Below are 18,206 nucleotides of genomic sequence, written 5' to 3'. Positions count from 1 at the left end.
AATCTCTAGGGATCACTGGGTAGCAGGATCAGGGTAGTTTAGCTCTGAGGCTTTTCTGTATGTGGGTTAGAAATTATACTGTAGATGTAGCATGTGCTTCATAGATTTGTGGTATTTATTTAGACTATGTGTTAATACTTCAAATATATATATATGTGCTTAGTGTTTGGGCCCCTACAAGCTTCAGATAGCTTAAAAAAGGCGTCCCTTTTCACAAATCTGCATGATTTCTAATGATTGTACTTTTATTTTAATGTTTGGTGAATAAACTAAACTGGACTGAGCTTGGCATCGCGCAGCGACAAAGACTAAAACTAAGTATTTTCAAATAATAAAAACTAAACTGAAGCAAATTCATGTTAAAAACTAATTCAAACTAAACTGGAATTGAAATCAAAAAGTCAAAACGAAATAAAAATGAAAACTGATGAAAAATCCAAAACTTTACTGGTGTACGCCTGGTTTTATACATTTTATTTATACATTTTTCTGTGCTTAGATACAAATTCTGAGAGTACGCCATCTTTTAGTATGAAAGCTGCACAGCCTTTTATACATGAGGCCCCAGAAACTGAAACTGCCAAAACAGGTAAACAGTGGACTTTAGCTGCATTCACATAAATACACTGAACATTTAAAAGACATTCCTGCTGTAAAACAGGGACCGACATGATGGTGTGAGGGTGTCAGACAGTCTGGCCTCGGCCGTCTGGACGTCACAGCTGCTCCACAGAGTCTGGAGGCTGGAACAGAAAGCAGAGTTCAAACAGTTCAGATGAGATGAAGAGAGGAAGACGAGCGGCTGATGAAGAGCAGCGGTCAGACTGTAGAAAGCTCTCAGGTCAGCCTGAGTTACCATGAAGTCCTGCTGCAGAGTCACAGCCTCACTGAGGTCACTCTGAGGAGGCTCAGCAGGAGTGGAGCTGTGATTCAGAGTTTGTCCTGAGGGGGGCGCCACAGGAAAGATCCTCACACACTGGTTCAAGGGTTTTTCTTTGTCCCTCCAGGACTTGGCGGGCCTGACCCTGACCCTGAGCCTGACCCTGACCCTGACCCTGAGCCTGACCCTGACCCTGACCCTGACCCTGAGCCTGACCCTGACCCTGACCCTGAGCCTGAGCCTGACCCTGAGCCTGACCCTGACCCTGACCCTGCATATTTAAACCAGCTGACCTTGTTTCTGTCCTGCAGCTGAGCGGGATGCAGCAGCCTGTGTCTCAGTGTCTCTCTGACGTCCTCCTTGTGTTTCTGACGTTCTCTCTGGACGTTTTGGCAGCAAACTGTTTGTCAGTAGACGGTTTTTTGATGTCCAACCACAATTCTTTCTTTCTGCTCTTATTTTTGCAGGTAAATGTGAGACGTTGGTATCTATGGAAGCCCTAAGCGGCCATCGATTCAAATATTTTTTTAATCATTAATCTTTGTTAATAATAGTAGTAATATTAATAACTTATTACTGAACATCTTCAACATTTGCTAATAACCAAAGCTGCCCCTACAGGATCGTAACAGTGCAGAGAAGAGAGGACCAGACTTTTGATCCCCAAACATCTAACACTTATTTACTGAATCTGTGAAGTCATAAATGGGCTCATATTTTTCATATTTTGTTGAAACAACCATAAACAATGACACATTACAGAAATGTGTCTTGGATCATGTTTCCAACAGAAATGTGTTTTTTGTCCTCTTCATCTAATCACTCCTCACATTTATCTTGTAACCGTTTGGGGGATCTTGAGCACCGCGCTGGGAACCACTGCACCGGGCCTTTGACCTTTCATTTCTCACATCTTCAGCAGCATCTTCCATCTTCACCGGTGGCTTTATTGCATCTGTCAGACGATGCTGTGCGCTCGCGTGTCGACGGCACTGAAACCCTAAAGATCCTAAAGTCCCTGTGTCAGTTCTTTGTGTCTAATGAAGAATACCAGCTGACTGATGACGTCTGAAGCTTCGAACATCTCCGCTGCTTCGAAGTACAACACAAAAAGCTTCATAAGACTTCATTAGTTGCTGTAGTACAAGGACGGAGTCTCGCTGCCGACCAGAAAAGGGGAGGGAAAGTGTTAATAAAGAGCCGCATGACATCCCGATTCAGGCCAAAAGACAGGAAAGTGGTGCAGTTTACTTTGGTTGAGAACTTTCTAATATTTTGTGTCACTCAGACTTCTGCTGGTTTGTAACGCCTGATAACTTTCCACAGAGGTAAAAGGGAGCTCAGTTCCTTATTTGTTTTAAAGTACAGCAGAACACAGTATTTGTCACCAGGGAAGTTTTAGAAAGGGTGGTGTGTTCTCACAGGACGTGTTGCAAAAGAGCTAAATTGATGTGAAATGGAAATTACGACAGTCAGAATGACAGAAATGTTCCCAAAGTGTCATCATCCTCTGACAGAAACAAGGTTCCTCTTTCTGTGCTACCTTAATTAGTCAGAAGAGGCGAGCAGGGCTGAACGCTCAGACCCTCCATAAAGACACGGAGGTTCAATGTTAAATATAATAAGAGGTGTGAAGTTTGTCTGATGTGTCAGTGACTCACCTGCACCGTCGCGTCTTTCAGCACTTGCTGCTGCTTCCCTGCAAACACGTCCTGTAAAGATGTAAAACTAAAGTCAAAATCTGAGATATTTAATCTGACTTTACTCTAAAATATAGTATGTATGTATTAATATAGTATAAGTCTACTTTATAAATGAAGTACAATAGGTTTGAAATAAAGTCTGATTGAACAAAAATAGTGCAAATATTTACATTTGTTGTGTCTTTTAAAAGGCTTTTGAGGGGGAGAACCACGAGCAACATCACTTAGAACCAGTTTGTGTAAAACTGTGTTGAATTTGTCTCCCCAGTGTGTAAGACTGTGTTGTAGTGTGTGTGTGTGTGTGTGTGTCCTGTCTGAGGGCAGTGCTTCACTTTGACCTTGAGATCTGTTTTGGATCTGTGTTTAGAGTTTTGAGAAAAGGAGGCATCACTTCAAGAAATGTGTTTAAGCAATCGAGAAAAACTGTATCATCCTCCTGTTGCAAAACATTCACTGGTGAATTGCACATACATTAAAATATTTCTGTAAGCATATTCGCATGACACGTCAAATTTATTTATATTGATTGTAATATTTTATTTTTGAATTGTTGTCGTCACCACTTGATTACAAACCCTCGCTGCTTCCCCTGCGGACGGCTCATATCCCGCCCCCACCCCATAAAGTATTGGCCGATTTGGCATTTTTCATCATCGGAATCATATCGAGAATTTAACCCAATTCTAACATGCGGCGCTACAAGAACCAAACAAACATGTCTTCAAGGTTTGCATGTTTTTCAGAAGAAGACGGCTCATTGCATACGGCATCAGTCCTTCCCCCTCTGCTGTGATTCACTGCAGGTAACAACGTGCCAAGTTTGAAGCTACATGGCAAACTAAGCTGAACATTAAGACTTAGTGCTTTTATAACATAGAGGATGAGAGACTGAGGACAGAGCAGATAAAAATAACGCTTTCTACATGTTTACACTCGTTTTATTGCACGTACTTACAGTAACGAGCGTAGCCGTCGTCAACTCGAGTACTTTGGAGTAACTGTGTGCTTATGTAGGAGCCGACACAGAGAGTAAACACTGATAATAAACACCACGGTCTTTGGCGAACGACCGCATTTCAGCGCCCATCATGAAATATCATTATGTAGTGGTGTGTGTTTTCTATGCAGGCTTATAGGTTTTTAGCCTTGCTCTTGAATGCACCTCTGGAGCATCAAATTAGCTCCACCCAGATCAAACCCCTGAGCTTATTTAAAGCAGCTGTAGTATCATGGCTGCCTCTTGGCGGTTGGACAGCCGATGGTAGGGTGGTCGGGCACGACCGGACTGTGAATGGACAGAGGATGGCAGAGGGAAGTGACGGATCAGGAAGTGAATTAGGAATGGAAACAGGTGGCGGCAGAAATGAAAAATGGAAAATTGTGGAAAAGGGAAATAGCAAACGGAAATCGGGGAAAAAGAGTAAGCAAAATGAGAGTTCTCACTCAGAGGAAACCGATAATGAGCAACATCTAGCTTCAACAGAAGGTAGAAACGAGGAGTACAAAGTAATGATTAAAATGACTCAGGAGGGAGAGTGGAACCCGGTTCATTTAACAAAAGCTATAAACAGGTTGGTTGGCAATGTGAAAAGTGCACGAGTAATGAGAAATGGAGCACTGATGGTTTTTTGCAGGGACACTGATCAGCAAAGGAAGGCTGTTCTGCTTAACAAAATTGAAGGTAAGCGAGTGCAAAGATCAACAATAATACAAAGAAGGTTCGAGGAGTCATTTCGGGAATACCCACGAATATGAAAATGTGGTAGGAGCACGGGTAGCCGAGGCAAAACGCCTGAAAACAACACGTAATGGTGAAAGATGTGACAGCTTGTCTGTTATGATTGTTTTTGATGAGGAAAGTCTGCCTAGGCTAGTAAGAAAGCTGTAGAAATACAGAGAATTAAAACATCAATAAAATTCAGCAGAGGAAACGATACCAAGAAGTACAGGGAGCAGAGTGAAAAAGAATGGACCATGGTGGGATGTAAAATGTAGCAAAGCTATTAAAAGAAGAAACAAGGCATTTAGGCAGTTAAACATCATTCGCTAGAGACATTAATTAATTACAAAAGATCAGAGGCCATAGTCTGGAAGACTATAAGAGCAACAAAACGTGCATACTGGAGGGATTACTGCAATAAGATTGGAAGAGAGACATCACTGGCTGATAAATGGGGAATGGTTAGAAAAATTAGTGGAATCAGAAGGAGTTATATAATACCAGTGTTAATAAGTGGCAATAAAACAGCAATCAGTAATTTGGAGAAGGTAGAAATGTTGGCAGAAACATTAGTTAAAGTAAACAGTTCAGATAATATATTAGTCGAAGCCAAAAAGTGCAGAGATAACACTCTTGCCATGAACCCAGGTGTCAATATACAGAAGAGCACAACAACTGATGATTTAGATGTACCATTTAGCTTATTTGAGTTAAGGAGGGCTATCTCAAAGACAAGACAATCATCTCCAGGGAAGGACAACATCTGTTATAGCATGTTAGCTCACTTGGAAGATAGTGCACTTCCTGTAGTTTTAAGATTATTTAACCAGATTTGGGAAACAGGCAAAATACCAATAGCATGGAAACAATCAATCATAGTACCAATAGTAAAACCTGGGAAAGATCCATCAGACCCCTCAAGTTACAGACCAATAGCACTCACGTCACAGTTGGGGAAAACCATGGAACATATGATAACAGACAGATTAACATTCTTTCTAGAAAGCAGAGATCTGTACTCACCACATCAAAGTGGGTTTCGGAAAGGGAGAAATACAATGGACTCTATTTTATGTTTGGAATCTGAAATCAAAAAAGCTCAGACAAATGGGGAGGTTGTGGTAGCTGTCTTTTTTGATATTGAAAAAGCATACCATATGTTATGGAAGGAAGGGTTACTTATTAAATTAAATAAATTCGGTGTAGGTGGTAGACTGTATGACTGGGTGTTGGACTTTTTATTTGGCAGGGCAATAGAGGTCAGGGTGGGCACAGAATATTCAAGACTCCATAAAGTTGAAAATGGTACTCCACAAGGCAGTGTGTGTAGTCCAGTACTATTTAACATCATGATCAATGATATTTTTGCAAAAGTGGAAAGAAGTATTGGGAAGCCCTTGTATGCAGACGATGGCGCCCTATGGGTAAGAGGACGAAATTTGAAATTTATTCAGAAAACATTAGAGGCAGCAATTGTGGAGGTGGAACAGTGTGCAAATAACTGGGGTTTTAAGGTGTCAGGTGCAAAGACACAAGTGATGTGTTTAAAGAAGTAGTAGAAGACATAAAGAAGTGTCCTTAAAATTTTATGATCAAACCCTCGAACAAGTCAAAGTTGTCAGACTGTTAGGAGTGTTGTTTGATGAAAAGTTGACCTGGAAACAGCACACTGATAAGGACAAAGACAAATGCAAAAAAATCAATAACCTTTTAAGATGTCTGTCAGGAAGGGACTGGGGGGCCACTACAACATCATTGCTTAAAATATATATATATATATATATATACTGGGTGGGTGCCGGAAGACAGAGACCGTAACTACCCGTCTAAGAATAGGACACACAGGGCTTAACCATTCACTTTATAAAATAGGTAAACACCCAACTGTATAAAATGTAATGGTATTCAGCATGTGCTGGTTGAGTGTAGAGGCCATGTGGAGGCCAGGAGGAGAATAGCAGCAGTTGTAGAGAAAGCTAAGCTTAAGTTCATATCTAAGCACCTCATTAAATATCTGAAAGATACGGGATTAATGGAAAGGATATAGGATTTAAATTTTTATTTTGTTATTTTTTTTGTTTGTTTGTTTTTGTTTTATTTGTCTATTTGTTTTCATGTTAGTCTGCACATAATCTGTTCCACACTTCAGTCCGGTAGGTGGCGGTAATGCTCCTAAATGCTGGTTGCCAACCGCCAATCAAATCAAAAGAAGAAGAAGATGGCTGCCTCTTTGCTTTTTCCCTGCCTGTCTGTTGCCACATGAACCCTCTGTGATGTCTAGGTAGGTGAGTGAGTAAAAACCTTGTCTTATGTTTTCATTGTCTTTTCCCAGTGACTGAGGTTGTATGTTTTGCAGCAGTCGGCTGCCTGCCTGTTATGTAGTTTGGCTGATTCCAAGGTTCCCTGTCTGGAGTGGCGTGATGTATTTTTCCTCACAGAGCACACTGTGTTAAGGTACGAGAAGCTTAAGGAGCAACAAGTAGAGTATGATAAATACCTGAGGTAACTGTTATTTGCTTTTATAAATCTGTTAATATGTATGTGTCTTTAATTGTAGGGGTCAGCTGCTGTTTTGCCTTTGTAAAATTAGGATTTTAACCATTGCTGCTGGTACACTCTGGCTGTAGTGCCTCCAACCGGCACTCCCCTAGTTGACTATGTTTATATTTTAGATATAACCAACTGGTCCATTGTGTTTTATTTAACTTGTTTTGTTCTTTTCAGTGGTGCTAGGCTTTTGGTGGAGGCTAGGCACGCTAGTGTGGGTTCCCTCACTGATTGTAGTGTTAACGGCACTGGGGCACGATTTGGTAGTGACACAATTTGCACTGAACCAGTTTGCAGTGACCATCAATTGCAGTGAGCACATGCGGTGGGTAAGCTGGTGCACCCCTGGAGCACACCCTTAGTTAGACTGCCTCCCCACAGCTGGCCCTGGCCCACTTTGGTCCAATAATCAGTAATAACTGGGAGTGTGTTTTGTTAAAAATAAAAACTTGTTTGCAAAATTTGTAATAAAAAAACTTTGATATTCCATGGTATTTTGATTATTTATTTAGATTATTCACCATCCTCTTTTCAGGCACTTCCAGCTACCGATTATCAATAAAGAAGTTATTCTTTTGGAGCCACGTCTCTGTCTTACTTCAATAAACCTGTGTAGCCTTTGTATAAAGGTTTAGTCAAAGTAGAAAAAGAGCATTTCCTGGGGTGGAAGTCCCCAGGTGGCGTTGCCGGATAGTTAGATTCTGGTGGTGATTCCTCTTTTAGCGCCACCACCAGCCTGGCCACAATTAGTTTTCTCATTCATCGCATTTCAGGTTAAATCAGATTTGCTTTAAATGACTTGAGTGTTGTCTCTCTTTGAGACATAATGTTACACAGTAGGACCCACTAGACTCGATAGCAATATCAATAAGCTTGGACCTTATTGATTTTTGGGGTCTGAGATACTTGGAATCAGGTCCTTCTTGGTCCAGGTCTCGATCTCCATCCCTACTAACAATGGATTCTGAACCTAACATGATCAGAGTTCTAACCTGAGTTTAACTGAAGGAGGTTTAGAGATAACCTGATTTTACCATGTGAAAGGCTTCTCCTGGACTCAAAGCGCTTTTACACTACGTCACATTCACCCGTTCACAACATTTCATACACTGAGCCCAAGAAGAAAGGAAACTAACACACACACCAATGGAACAGCCATCTGGGGCAATTTTGGGTTCAGTATGTTGCCCAAGGACACTTCGACATGCAGTCTGGAGATCGAACCGCAGATGTGCAACCTTAGCAACAGCTGCCCCAGCGCCACTTCTGTAGTTGCATGATAAACAACTGAGTCATCCGCATAGAAACTGAGTGCTGAATACAGGAAGCAGCAGAAACCAGACTGACATGGACTTGGTTCTTGTAGGTGAACGTTACCTTTTGATGATGACGGATGCCACTATGACAATGAGCACAGAGTGCAGAGTGAAGAAAACCAGACGAGCAATCAGCAGAGGGTCAACTGATCCACTGTTGGATCCTGTGAATCAGATCAGACAGACAGGAAGCTGTTGGACATTCAAACAAAGTCTGAACTGATCAAACATCAGGAAGGCCCACTCTGTCCACACATAATACAGTAGAATTTAGAGGTCAGGAATTATTTTTGAAGGTGAAACAAGTGTGAGAAACTTCTCAACTGGAAAGAGCAGCATGTTTTTGACAGTATTGAAAGTCATGAATACCCTGGTATGGAGGAGCGCAGCAGCCCAGAAGGAACGTGAGCTTGAATTATGGAGTTCAGGTAGATGATGCAGAACCAGCAGTCACCCTGTATGTAGCATCAGGGACTTGGATTTGATTCTGGAGGCCCCGGGGAGCCAGTGGAGGTCACTGAGTAATGTTGCTTTAATAATAATAATAATAATAATAATAATAATAATCCTTATTTGTAGAGCACTTTTCAAAAACAAGTTACAAAGTGCTTTAACAAGTGTAAAGAATAATACAAAAAAAAGATGAGAGCATGAAAATTTAATATAAAATTAGTAAAATACAATAAATAAAAGGGATAAAATAAAGTCAAATAAGATCGGGAAAAGCTCTCCTATAAAAGTATGTTTTAAGAAGGGACTTAAAAGAGTTCACTGACTCAGCCGACCTGATTTCCTCGGGCAGGCTGTTCCAGAGCCTCGGGGCCCTGACAGCAAACGCTCTGTCCCCTTTAGTTTTCAGTCGAGACTCTGGAACAGACAACAGACCTCTGCCCGAGGATCTCAAGGTACGTGCTGGTGCGTATGGGACTAAAAGGTCAGAAATATAACAAGGCGAGAGGCCATGAAGAGCTTTAAAAGTGATCAATAGAATTTTAAAGTCAATTCTAAAACATACTGGGAGCCAGTGTAATGAAGCTAAAATAGGAGTAATGTGGTCATATTTCTTTGTTCTGGTTAAAAGCCTGGCAGCTGAGTTCTGGACAGTCTGGAGTCGATCAGTAGATTTTTGGGTTAAACAGGTGAAAAGGCTGTTGCAATAATCCAGGCGTGATGAGATGAAGGCGTGTAAAATGGTCTCGGTGTCCTTAAAAGTTAACATAGATCGAATTTTAGCTATATTTCTCAGTTGATAAAAACATGATTGAACAAGCTTTGTGGTGTGCTGCTCGAAATTTAAATTACTATCAAACCAAACACCAAGGTTCTTTGCCACAGGCTTAATGTGATTTACTAGGGAACCAGCAGATGGCAGTATTTGATTTGCCATCTGCTGGGACCCAATGACCAGGATTTCTGTTTTGTCTGAGTTCAGCTGGAGGAAATTATTTGACATCCATTTTTTAACTTCACAAAGGCAGTTGTTAAGTGAACTCAGCATTCCAGGGTCTGTGGATCTGACGGGCAAGTATATTTGTGTGTCATCAGCATAAATATGAAAAGAAATGCCATGTTTATGGATAATATGTCCAAGGGGAAGCAGATACAAGGAAAACAAAATGGGTCCTAAGACCGACCCCTGAGGCACACCATATTTAACTGGACAGAATGAAGAGACATAGTTGTTTACAGACACGCAAAACTTCCTATTTGACAGGTAGGATGAAAAGCATTCTAGAGCAGTACCAGAGATCCCCACCCAGTGCCTCAGTCTGTCTAACACGATGTTGTGATCAATGGTGTCAAACGCAGCGCTAAGGTCCAGGAGTACAAGGACTGAGCACATACCTTCATCAGCAGACATTAAAAGGTCATTGGTGACTTTAAGCAGGGCAGTCTCAGTGCTGTGGTACTTCCTGAAACCAGACTGAAACTTTTCAAATATTTTGTTATTTTCCAGTACAGTGAGCAGCTGTTTGGACACAATTCTTTCTAGAATCTTTGCAATAAAAGGCAGTTTTGAAATTGGTCTAAAATTATGTGGGAGGGAGGGATCTAAACCAGGTTTCTTTAAAAGTGGGTTTACGCAAGCCGTTTTAAAATAATCAGGGACACAACCAGTAGATAGGGAGCTGTTGAAAACAGAGATCAAATGGGGCCCAACAGAATCTATTACTTTTAGTAAAAATTTTGTAGGTATTACATCAAGTGGGCTGGAGGACACTCTCATTTGTGATACTGTTTTTAAAAGCTCAGACAAGTCGATGGGATAAAACTGGTTAAAACTCTGTTGTTGCTGGTGAGGAACCTCTGAGTAAGAGGCCACGGGGGTAATAGAGGCTCTGATTGACACCACCTTATTGGTAAAATAAGATAAAAACAATTCACAGTCATCATTACTTCCAGCTGAGGCACAAGGAGGGGTTGGGTTTACCAGCTGATCCACAGTCTTAAACAGAAACCTGGGATTGTGTTTATGTGTAGTAATGAGTTCAGAAAAATAGTGTGTTCTCGCATCCTTAACCATTTTATTGTAGTTAATTAATAAATCCTTCAGACTGAGGTAATGGACTTGGAGATTGGATTTTTTCCATCTGCGCTCTGCTTTCCTGCATTCCCTTTTGAGGCTGCGAATGCTGTCATTTATCCAGGGTTGCTTACTAGCTTTAGACGTAGGCCTAACCTTTAGAGGAGCAGTAATATTTAGTGACGACAAGCAGATATGATTGAAGTGATCGACCAGATTGTTGGTGTTGGAATCAGACAGGTGTTGGCTTTGGCTCTGAAAGAATGCGCAAAACTTTGAAACACTTTGTTCATTAAACATGCGAGAACACACGGAGCTTGGTGAGGCGGCGTGAGTAACAGGCGAATCGCAGCTAAAAACAGTACATCTGTGGTCAGATATGGTCATGTCCACTAATTCCACAGAGGAAATGCTGACACCCAGGGTAAAAACCAAGTCCAGTGTATGACCACGGTTATGTGTTTGATCTTTGACATGTTGTTTGAAGTTAAAAGAAGTGGCCATATTTAAAAAGTCAGTTGCATTAACATTGTTGGGGTCATCAACATGAATATTAAAATCGCCACAAAGAACAACTCTGTCATAATTTAAAACCAGAGTAGATAAAAATTCAGGAAGTTCTGATAAAAATCCTCCAGGTGGTTTTGGGGGGCGATAAATTATAACAAATATGACAGGTTGCAGCCCTCCAACTTTAAGAGTGAGAACTTCAAAGGAGATAAATTCATCACAGCGTACTTGATGACATTTAAAATTTTTCCTATACACGCTCACTAGCCCACCACCACGACCACTGACCCTCGGTTGACTAAAGCAATCATATTGAGGCGGACACAGTTCAGCTAGCTGGCTATAGTCGTTCATTTGCAACCAGGATTCAGTTAAAAACATAAAATCTAGATTTGCAGACAAGATAAAATCATTTAAGATAAAAGTTTTACTTGACAGTGATCTCACATTGAAGAGAGCCATTTTAAATGAGTATGTTCTGGGTGCTGGAGTTGGTGCAGTTGTCCTAATCCTTAAGAGATTACTAATATTTCTGTGTGGGATGTGCACATTTCGGTTTACTGGTCTATGCGTGATGATGACAGGAATAGAAGACTGTGGAACAGCGCTGGGAGCAGACGGCTTTACATGCCAGCAGGTGGAGACAGTTGTTTGTGGCAGTGAGGCAGAGATCTGTTCAGTGAGCGGTGGTGTGTCCAGGTGTGCTGCATGAATGCTTTAAGTTAATAGTACATTTATATTATATCAGATAAAAACTGAGCAAACAAACCTTCTTCCTCCACCTGCAGGCTGTACGGCAGGGAGAGGCTGCTGACGTTCACCTTCAAACCACAGGTGTAGTTCCCAGAATCCCCTGCAGTCAGGGGGCCGAGCTGGAGGGCGGGGCCAGACTCTGAGAGGGCGTGGCCATCTCTGAACCAGGTGACGTTCAGTTGGTGGAAGGTACAGAGTGCAGTGCAGTACAGAGTGACGTTTTCACCTCTTCTCAGCTCTCCGTCTCCTCTGGAGCTCTTTATCTCCATTCTAGTCCCATCTGAATTAATTTAATATAAAATAAATTTTCAATATAAAAATTCCTTTTCAGTTCATCGTGATGTTTAAGACTTGTCAGAGCTTGAAATCCACATTTAAAGTCACTCACTGATGTCATCAAGTGGTTTATTTTTGGAGCTGAAATGATTAGTAAATCGACTGGAACATTTTTATAAATTAATTTATTAGAATTTATTCTCTGAATGTGCGTAACCGCTGCGTTTCTTTGTCTTCTCTGACAGTAAACTGAACATCTCTGGGTTTTGTTTGTTAGTTTGGACGAAACAAAAGATGATTAGACGTCAGCCCGGACTGGTGAACAGTTTTCACTATTTTCAGTCAGTGGCATCCTTTGGATTTGACAGCTCTTTAACCACGAGCGTTTTATTTTATTAACAGTCCAGCCAGAGGGATCGATCACCAACCGTCGCAGCGAGAGGGAGTGGACAGAGCAGGGAGAGGAGGAAGTTTGCTCAAATTAACTAAATAGACATCAGTACATGACATCACTGATGTTGGACGGCACTAGCAACCTGCTGGTAACTAGTTAATTATGCTTATGTTAGTTATAAATTAATGATATAACGCTTATGAAGTCCCATTAAAATGACCACTTGTTTGAATGTAAACAGGGATATGACTTCATAAACAGTCCAGTGTTTCTCTTTTTCCCAGTCATAGTCTAATCTGTTCCGCCAGTTTCATCATGAAGAAAAAACATTCTCAAAACTTCTCAGAATAATATAAAAGGTCTCAACATTGTTTTGCGCCATTGCTTTGGCAAAATATCTGTCATACAAACTGAAATTGAAAACATCTAAAGGTTTTGTTCCCTTTTCAAATCACAAAAAATCTGATTTAATTAAATCAGTATAAATTATTTTAGGAAGTAAAAAAGTAACTAAGTAACTTTTACTAACGTTTGCTACTTTTTACTTTTACTCGAGTAGATTTTTATACCAGTAAATTTACTTGTACTTAAGTAAATATTCATTAAAGGAACAGTAATTTTACTTAAGTAGAATATTTTGGTGCTCTTTCCACCTCGGCCCTGGACCTTGGGCCGGGGTCATCGGGACCCTTTCCCCCCCCGCCTGACGGCGAGCCTTACAGCGAATAGGTTGACATTTAGCTCAGTGCCTGACGTGAGGACTCTCTAACAGCCTGTTTATGAACATCTGATGGTTTTCATGTGTTCACATCAGATACTTTATACAAACACAAAGTGCTGCTAACTTCATTTGGAGTTTTCATGATAGAACTTGGTGAAATGGTTTCAGTGGGTGTTTCAGTACTTTTTGAACAATAACCCTGATCACTTTGGTCTAATTGTAGAAAAAAAGTTCCATCTCTGCTGAATCTTAACTTTTAATGTTTCCTTTGAATTATTTCTAGTCTTTAGTTTTTATCTTGTTTATATTTTCGCTGTAAAGCAGGTCTGAACCAGCAGCGCTCGCCGCTCATTCCAGCCTCTGAGGTGAGAGGCGTTTAACCGACAGTAGATCCTGTGGTTTTTTGCTCTGAGCAGCTTTTAGCTGTGACTGTTTGGAACTGTGTGAATATGAACAGGCTGTTTCTGACTCAGCGCTACATAAAGTTTGAACAGAATATAAATGATTATTAATATTCACTGCTGATGTTTTTTATCATGTGATGCTCTTACCAGAGACAGTGACGTTCACTCCTGGTTGTCCAGTAAAATGTGCTCTGCTGTCATCAGCCTCTATTCTGATGCGAAGAGTTGCCTCGTCTTCCTTCTGTACATCTGTGATCTGTAAAGTGCAGTTTCCCTTCTTGTCTCCCAGGTATTTGTAACGAGGGTTGTTGTTTCCTGAACTGCTGTCAAACACAGACGGGGTAGAGCCCTGACAAATCTGATGGTTCTGGCACCAGACGACTCTGATGATCTCTGTAGAAACTTCTCTTCCATCCTGACCGACAAACCTCAGAGGTGTGAAGGTGCAGAGGAGGGTGACGGTCGATCCTGTCACAGCACAAACAGGAGCTGGATAGTTCACACTCTGACCCACAGCACCTGAAACAAAACAGCGTAGTGATGGCGGCTGAGTTAGAAGATGCAGAGAGAGACGGTTAAAGTGTCGTCCAGCAATGAAACAGAAAACAGAAGAACAGTTTCAGAGCTGCATGATCTTGTTTCTCGATTTGATCAGTTTGATGGGAAAAATATCAGTAAAGATGTGTAGCGTTTCAGAAAACATTAACGTAACATAAAGTCCATGTCTTACCAGTCAGCATTAACAGGAAGCCCCAGGGAACCTTTTTGTCCCAAACTGCCATCCTTAGGTTTTTAATGAGCTGATTAAACTTTCTTCTTGTTCAAATGATCAAACTGCAGCAGAGCTGATAAAGACACCGACTGACTGTGAAGCTCAGAGGCTTATATAAATGTATACGTGGTCACTTCCCCTTAATTTTCACTGTTACAAAATGTCTAAACTCGTCTGTGTGTGGTCAGAAACTGGGAAGTCAGACTCTAATACTTTGCTTTCTGAAACGGGCCCTGGTGAACCAGTCTGCTAAGATGTGAAAGATACTTTGAATAGCTACTGTGGGACAGTATCCCACAGTAGCTATTTTTTATGTCACAGGGACACATAAAGGGACAACGTGTCTTTAGAACTGGACAAAGCTGGAAGTCGAGCATCTCTAGGATTAGCACGAAGTAGCTTCACACTGCTAGCTGGTGTTTGAATTTTACACTCATTTCAGTGCCCAGCTCAAGTTTATTGCCTTTAACGTGTATTGTCTTTGTTAACCTTTGTCTGTCAGACTGTCGATCTTAACCCAGCAGCAGCCGCACGGAGCCTTATAAATGTGCTCCCACAGAAGCTTTACTGGTCAAAACAGGCCGCCGGAGCTGACGGCCAGCGTACCATTTGTTTGAGAACTGTCATATAAAATCCTGTACATCAACTTTGTAGAGCTTCAGACACGTTTTCCCTTTTCGTGTCCTTATGATATAAAAATTTGCTACTGTGAGATACACTCCCAAAGTAAAGAGCTCGTATCTTTCACATCGCACCTGTGCACTGGCCACCACGACGAGTGATTACTGCGGTGCGCTTGTAGTTTGTGGAAGTGGAAGAAGTCTCTGCTGAACTGCACAACCTGGCACAGTTTATTGGTCTGCCTCTGCAGATGTGGGCTCGGGCGCAGTGCAATCCTCTTCTAGACTGTAGACAATTGCGGGCCGTCTATTGTACTCCGTGTACTGGCGGAGAGTCTACAGCGCGGCTGAGCTTTCGGAGCTAGCTAACTCACCTGCCCCCGCCGGCGTCCTGTGGCTGATCGTTAACTGTGGATTAAGAGAAATAACTCCACTTCGAACAGTATTTATGGTAAATCAGCCCCATTGAACACATATTAATGCCGGTCTGCGCAACACATACGAGCCCCCCTCTTCTTCAAACTCCCTGTCGCCAGATTTGAGGGAAACTCTTCATCATCTTTCCAAACTTGTCTTCTTCTAAAACCATTTCTAGGGCCCTCTATGAGCAGATGCTCTTTGCCATATTGATCAGTCGCGATGAGGAGCCCCGTTTTGCAGCTGGGATAGTGTTTGAGTAAACATATGATGTTTAAAAGTCTTTTCAAATAATAACACAAGCATTCTCCATTGTACCACCAAAACGTGTCACCTGGCTTCTAAACGTCTTTCTCACCCTTGTAAAAGAGTTTCAGAACCCCACTGGCTGTATGTGTGAGCTAGAAAAAAGTATGCACATTTAAGTAAGCCCTCTTTAACTGGCCTAACATGTTCTTACAGAGAGTGAGGACAGAGGATGGAGTTTAAGACAGCTCGTCATTCAGCAGGTGAGTCACAGGGGAAGACTGGAATATTCATCTTCACCGTCTTCATCATTACCACCTGTGTTTCCTCATGCCAATTCTAAAGAATTTTCTTCCAGCGTGTGTCATTACATAATCATAACACTTTAAGAGTTTAATGTTTTTCAGCTAAGAAACCTGGAATGGATCTGTTGATGCCTGTCTTGTGTATTCTGGACACAAGTGTGCCACAGGATAGGCAACAACGTCTTCTTAAGGCAACAAAGGAGGCCAGGGCATGCCAGTCGTCAAAAACATCCCAAACGTATGACGACAGCAGGCTGAGGGATCCCAAGACGGCTATTGAGGAAGGTAATATATCAGCATAGGTGTCCAAGACGCACAACCAACATACGGTCACATGTCCATGTGCACCAGAATTCTTCTATTGTTATTTTATAGTTATAACAACACTTCTGATGTCTTAAATCTGCAGCTAAAAGGAAATGCCAGATAATCACGGCAACTCCGACAGAGAAGCAGTTTTTTGGTCAGCTAATTATTACTTTGTACAAAGTACAATGGCAAAAGCTTCAAGTGGCTGGTGGAAAATGATGTAGGATACGTTAAATAGTGAGTATGTTTCACTAAACAATCAATCAAACTTTGTACAGTTTGTCTTTTCTTATATTGAATATCATGTTTTATATTTTAGCATCCTGGACTGCCATATCAAAGAGAGCCGTCAACCAGACAGGAAAGCTGGAATCAGCGATGAGAGGGTGAAGGATTACCTGCTCAAATCCGTGCAGTTGTTTCCTCCAGTCTCCTGCCACCTCGAGATCAACGTTGACCGGGCCGCTTCAGGTCCTTCACATTCCAGGAAATGTGGCAGTGGTAAAGCCTTCACAAGCACCTCCAAGCTGACCCTCAGGCTGGGAGTGACCATGAGAGGAAGATGGCTCAGGAGGCTTTCTCCTCCGTTCGACAGTGGCTCGTCATGAAGGAGGACGACATCTCTTCAAAGTTGCTGAAGCGCTTCAGACTCTATGTTGTCACCAAAGAGACAGAGGTAGGTTAAGGCACCTTAAGGAAAAAGCAGGGTGCAGTTTATAAGAGATGCCTCAAACCTGTACTTAAACTGTACTTTACAGAAACCTCAGCAGAAAGTGGCCCCTTCCGCAGCAACCGCCACGTCGTCCAGCACCGCCACCAGCACTGCTATCAGCATGGCCACATCATCCAGCACCACCACCAGCACTGAAGCTCTCACCACTTTTGAAAGGCAAGATATGTCAGATTTTGATCATTTATGTCTTGAATTAATGTAATTACATCATGAACCTCATATTAAGTCATCATTAAGAATCAGTATCAAGTAAAAAAAGTTTGAGAATAATACTGAGGATTTTTGTCCTCATTTCCATTCAGGGGACACTGACCCAACCCCTCCCGGAAAAGAGGCTGAACCAGAGCCTCCACACCTGCCACAGACAGACTCCATTCCACAGCCACCTGTAAGGCCACAGTTCATAGATCATGACCATCATAATGTAGTTTTATACTAATACACTTGTCTTTTTAAGGGTCCTACTCCAGCACCTGGTGGTCAACATGGGAGGACCTCTGATGTTACTGGCGCAGCGCTGCTGCCAAGCAAAGCCCCTGTGACCCCGGCAGCAGCGGCTGCTCAACCTGAGGTAATATATGCAGCCTAGTGAAGGAAAAAGATTTATAGTAAGAGAACACAGTAGCTGGTAGATTAAGTTTTTGTCTTTGTTATGCTACCAGATAATATTTGAGGGATAAAATCGTGGGAGTCTGGTCCTCACGGGCTCCCCAAAGCAGATGTCTGAAAGAGGGCTCTTCCAGAAGGAAATGTCTTATGAGGACAAGCACGGAAACATCAGGAAGAGGAAAGTCCTCAAGGGTGACAGGATGTGGTTTGATCCCCCCAAGTATCCTGGAGTGGTGGGGGGGTGCCCTCAGCAGACTCCTTCTTTCGCAGCCGTGTGTTTTTCTGGAGGCCAGTAGGTGTGTGGGGTTACAGCCTTCGCTGTCCCAGGTCCGAGTGCCCCGCACGCGCCCAGAAGGACACTTTTCTGTACCGCTGTGGCTACTCCAACACGGTCTGACAGATCTGCCACGTGTCCGGCTGGTACTCCATGCTGACAGAGGTCCTGGC

The 18,206-nt window shown here is 42.1% G+C and overlaps 2 protein-coding genes across 2 annotated transcripts in view; one reads left to right on the top strand and one right to left on the bottom strand.

Annotated features, from left to right (window-relative positions):
• Positions 1-18,206, top strand: part of adam15 (ADAM metallopeptidase domain 15) — a 151,216-nt gene that overhangs the window by 21,047 nt on the left and 111,963 nt on the right. The gene's annotated exons all lie outside the window — the stretch shown is intronic.
• LOC119898207 lies at positions 454-14,776 on the bottom strand. The gene is made up of 6 exons (XM_038712397.1): positions 14,479-14,776; positions 13,896-14,267; positions 11,970-12,233; positions 8,228-8,330; positions 2,542-2,592; positions 454-743 (listed from the first exon to the last, which is right to left on the bottom strand). Exons 1-5 carry the CDS (start codon positions 14,528-14,530, stop codon positions 2,559-2,561), a joined length of 825 nt encoding a protein of 274 aa, XP_038568325.1. The 5' UTR covers positions 14,531-14,776; the 3' UTR covers positions 454-743; positions 2,542-2,558.

The sequence above is a fragment of the Micropterus salmoides genome, unplaced genomic scaffold, assembly GCF_014851395.1.
Source record: "Micropterus salmoides isolate LMB-PRFRI ecotype aquatic unplaced genomic scaffold, ASM1485139v1 Ms_hic_scaffold_11, whole genome shotgun sequence".
Classification (NCBI taxonomy): Eukaryota; Metazoa; Chordata; class Actinopteri; order Centrarchiformes; family Centrarchidae; genus Micropterus; species Micropterus salmoides.
This window is presented reverse-complemented; position numbering and strand designations above follow the sequence as displayed.

Coding starts and splice junctions, on each gene's coding strand:
- LOC119898207 (XM_038712397.1), bottom strand. CDS start 14,530: ATGGCAGTTTGGGACAAAAAGGTTCCCTGGGGCTTCCTGTTAATGCTG. Junction 12,234..13,895: donor AGTGAACGTCACTGTCTCTG/GTAAGAGCATCA, acceptor AAATTAATTCAG/ATGGGACTAGAATGGAGATA. Junction 2,593..8,227: donor GCATCCGTCATCATCAAAAG/GTAACGTTCACC, acceptor ACATCTTTACAG/GACGTGTTTGCAGGGAAGCA.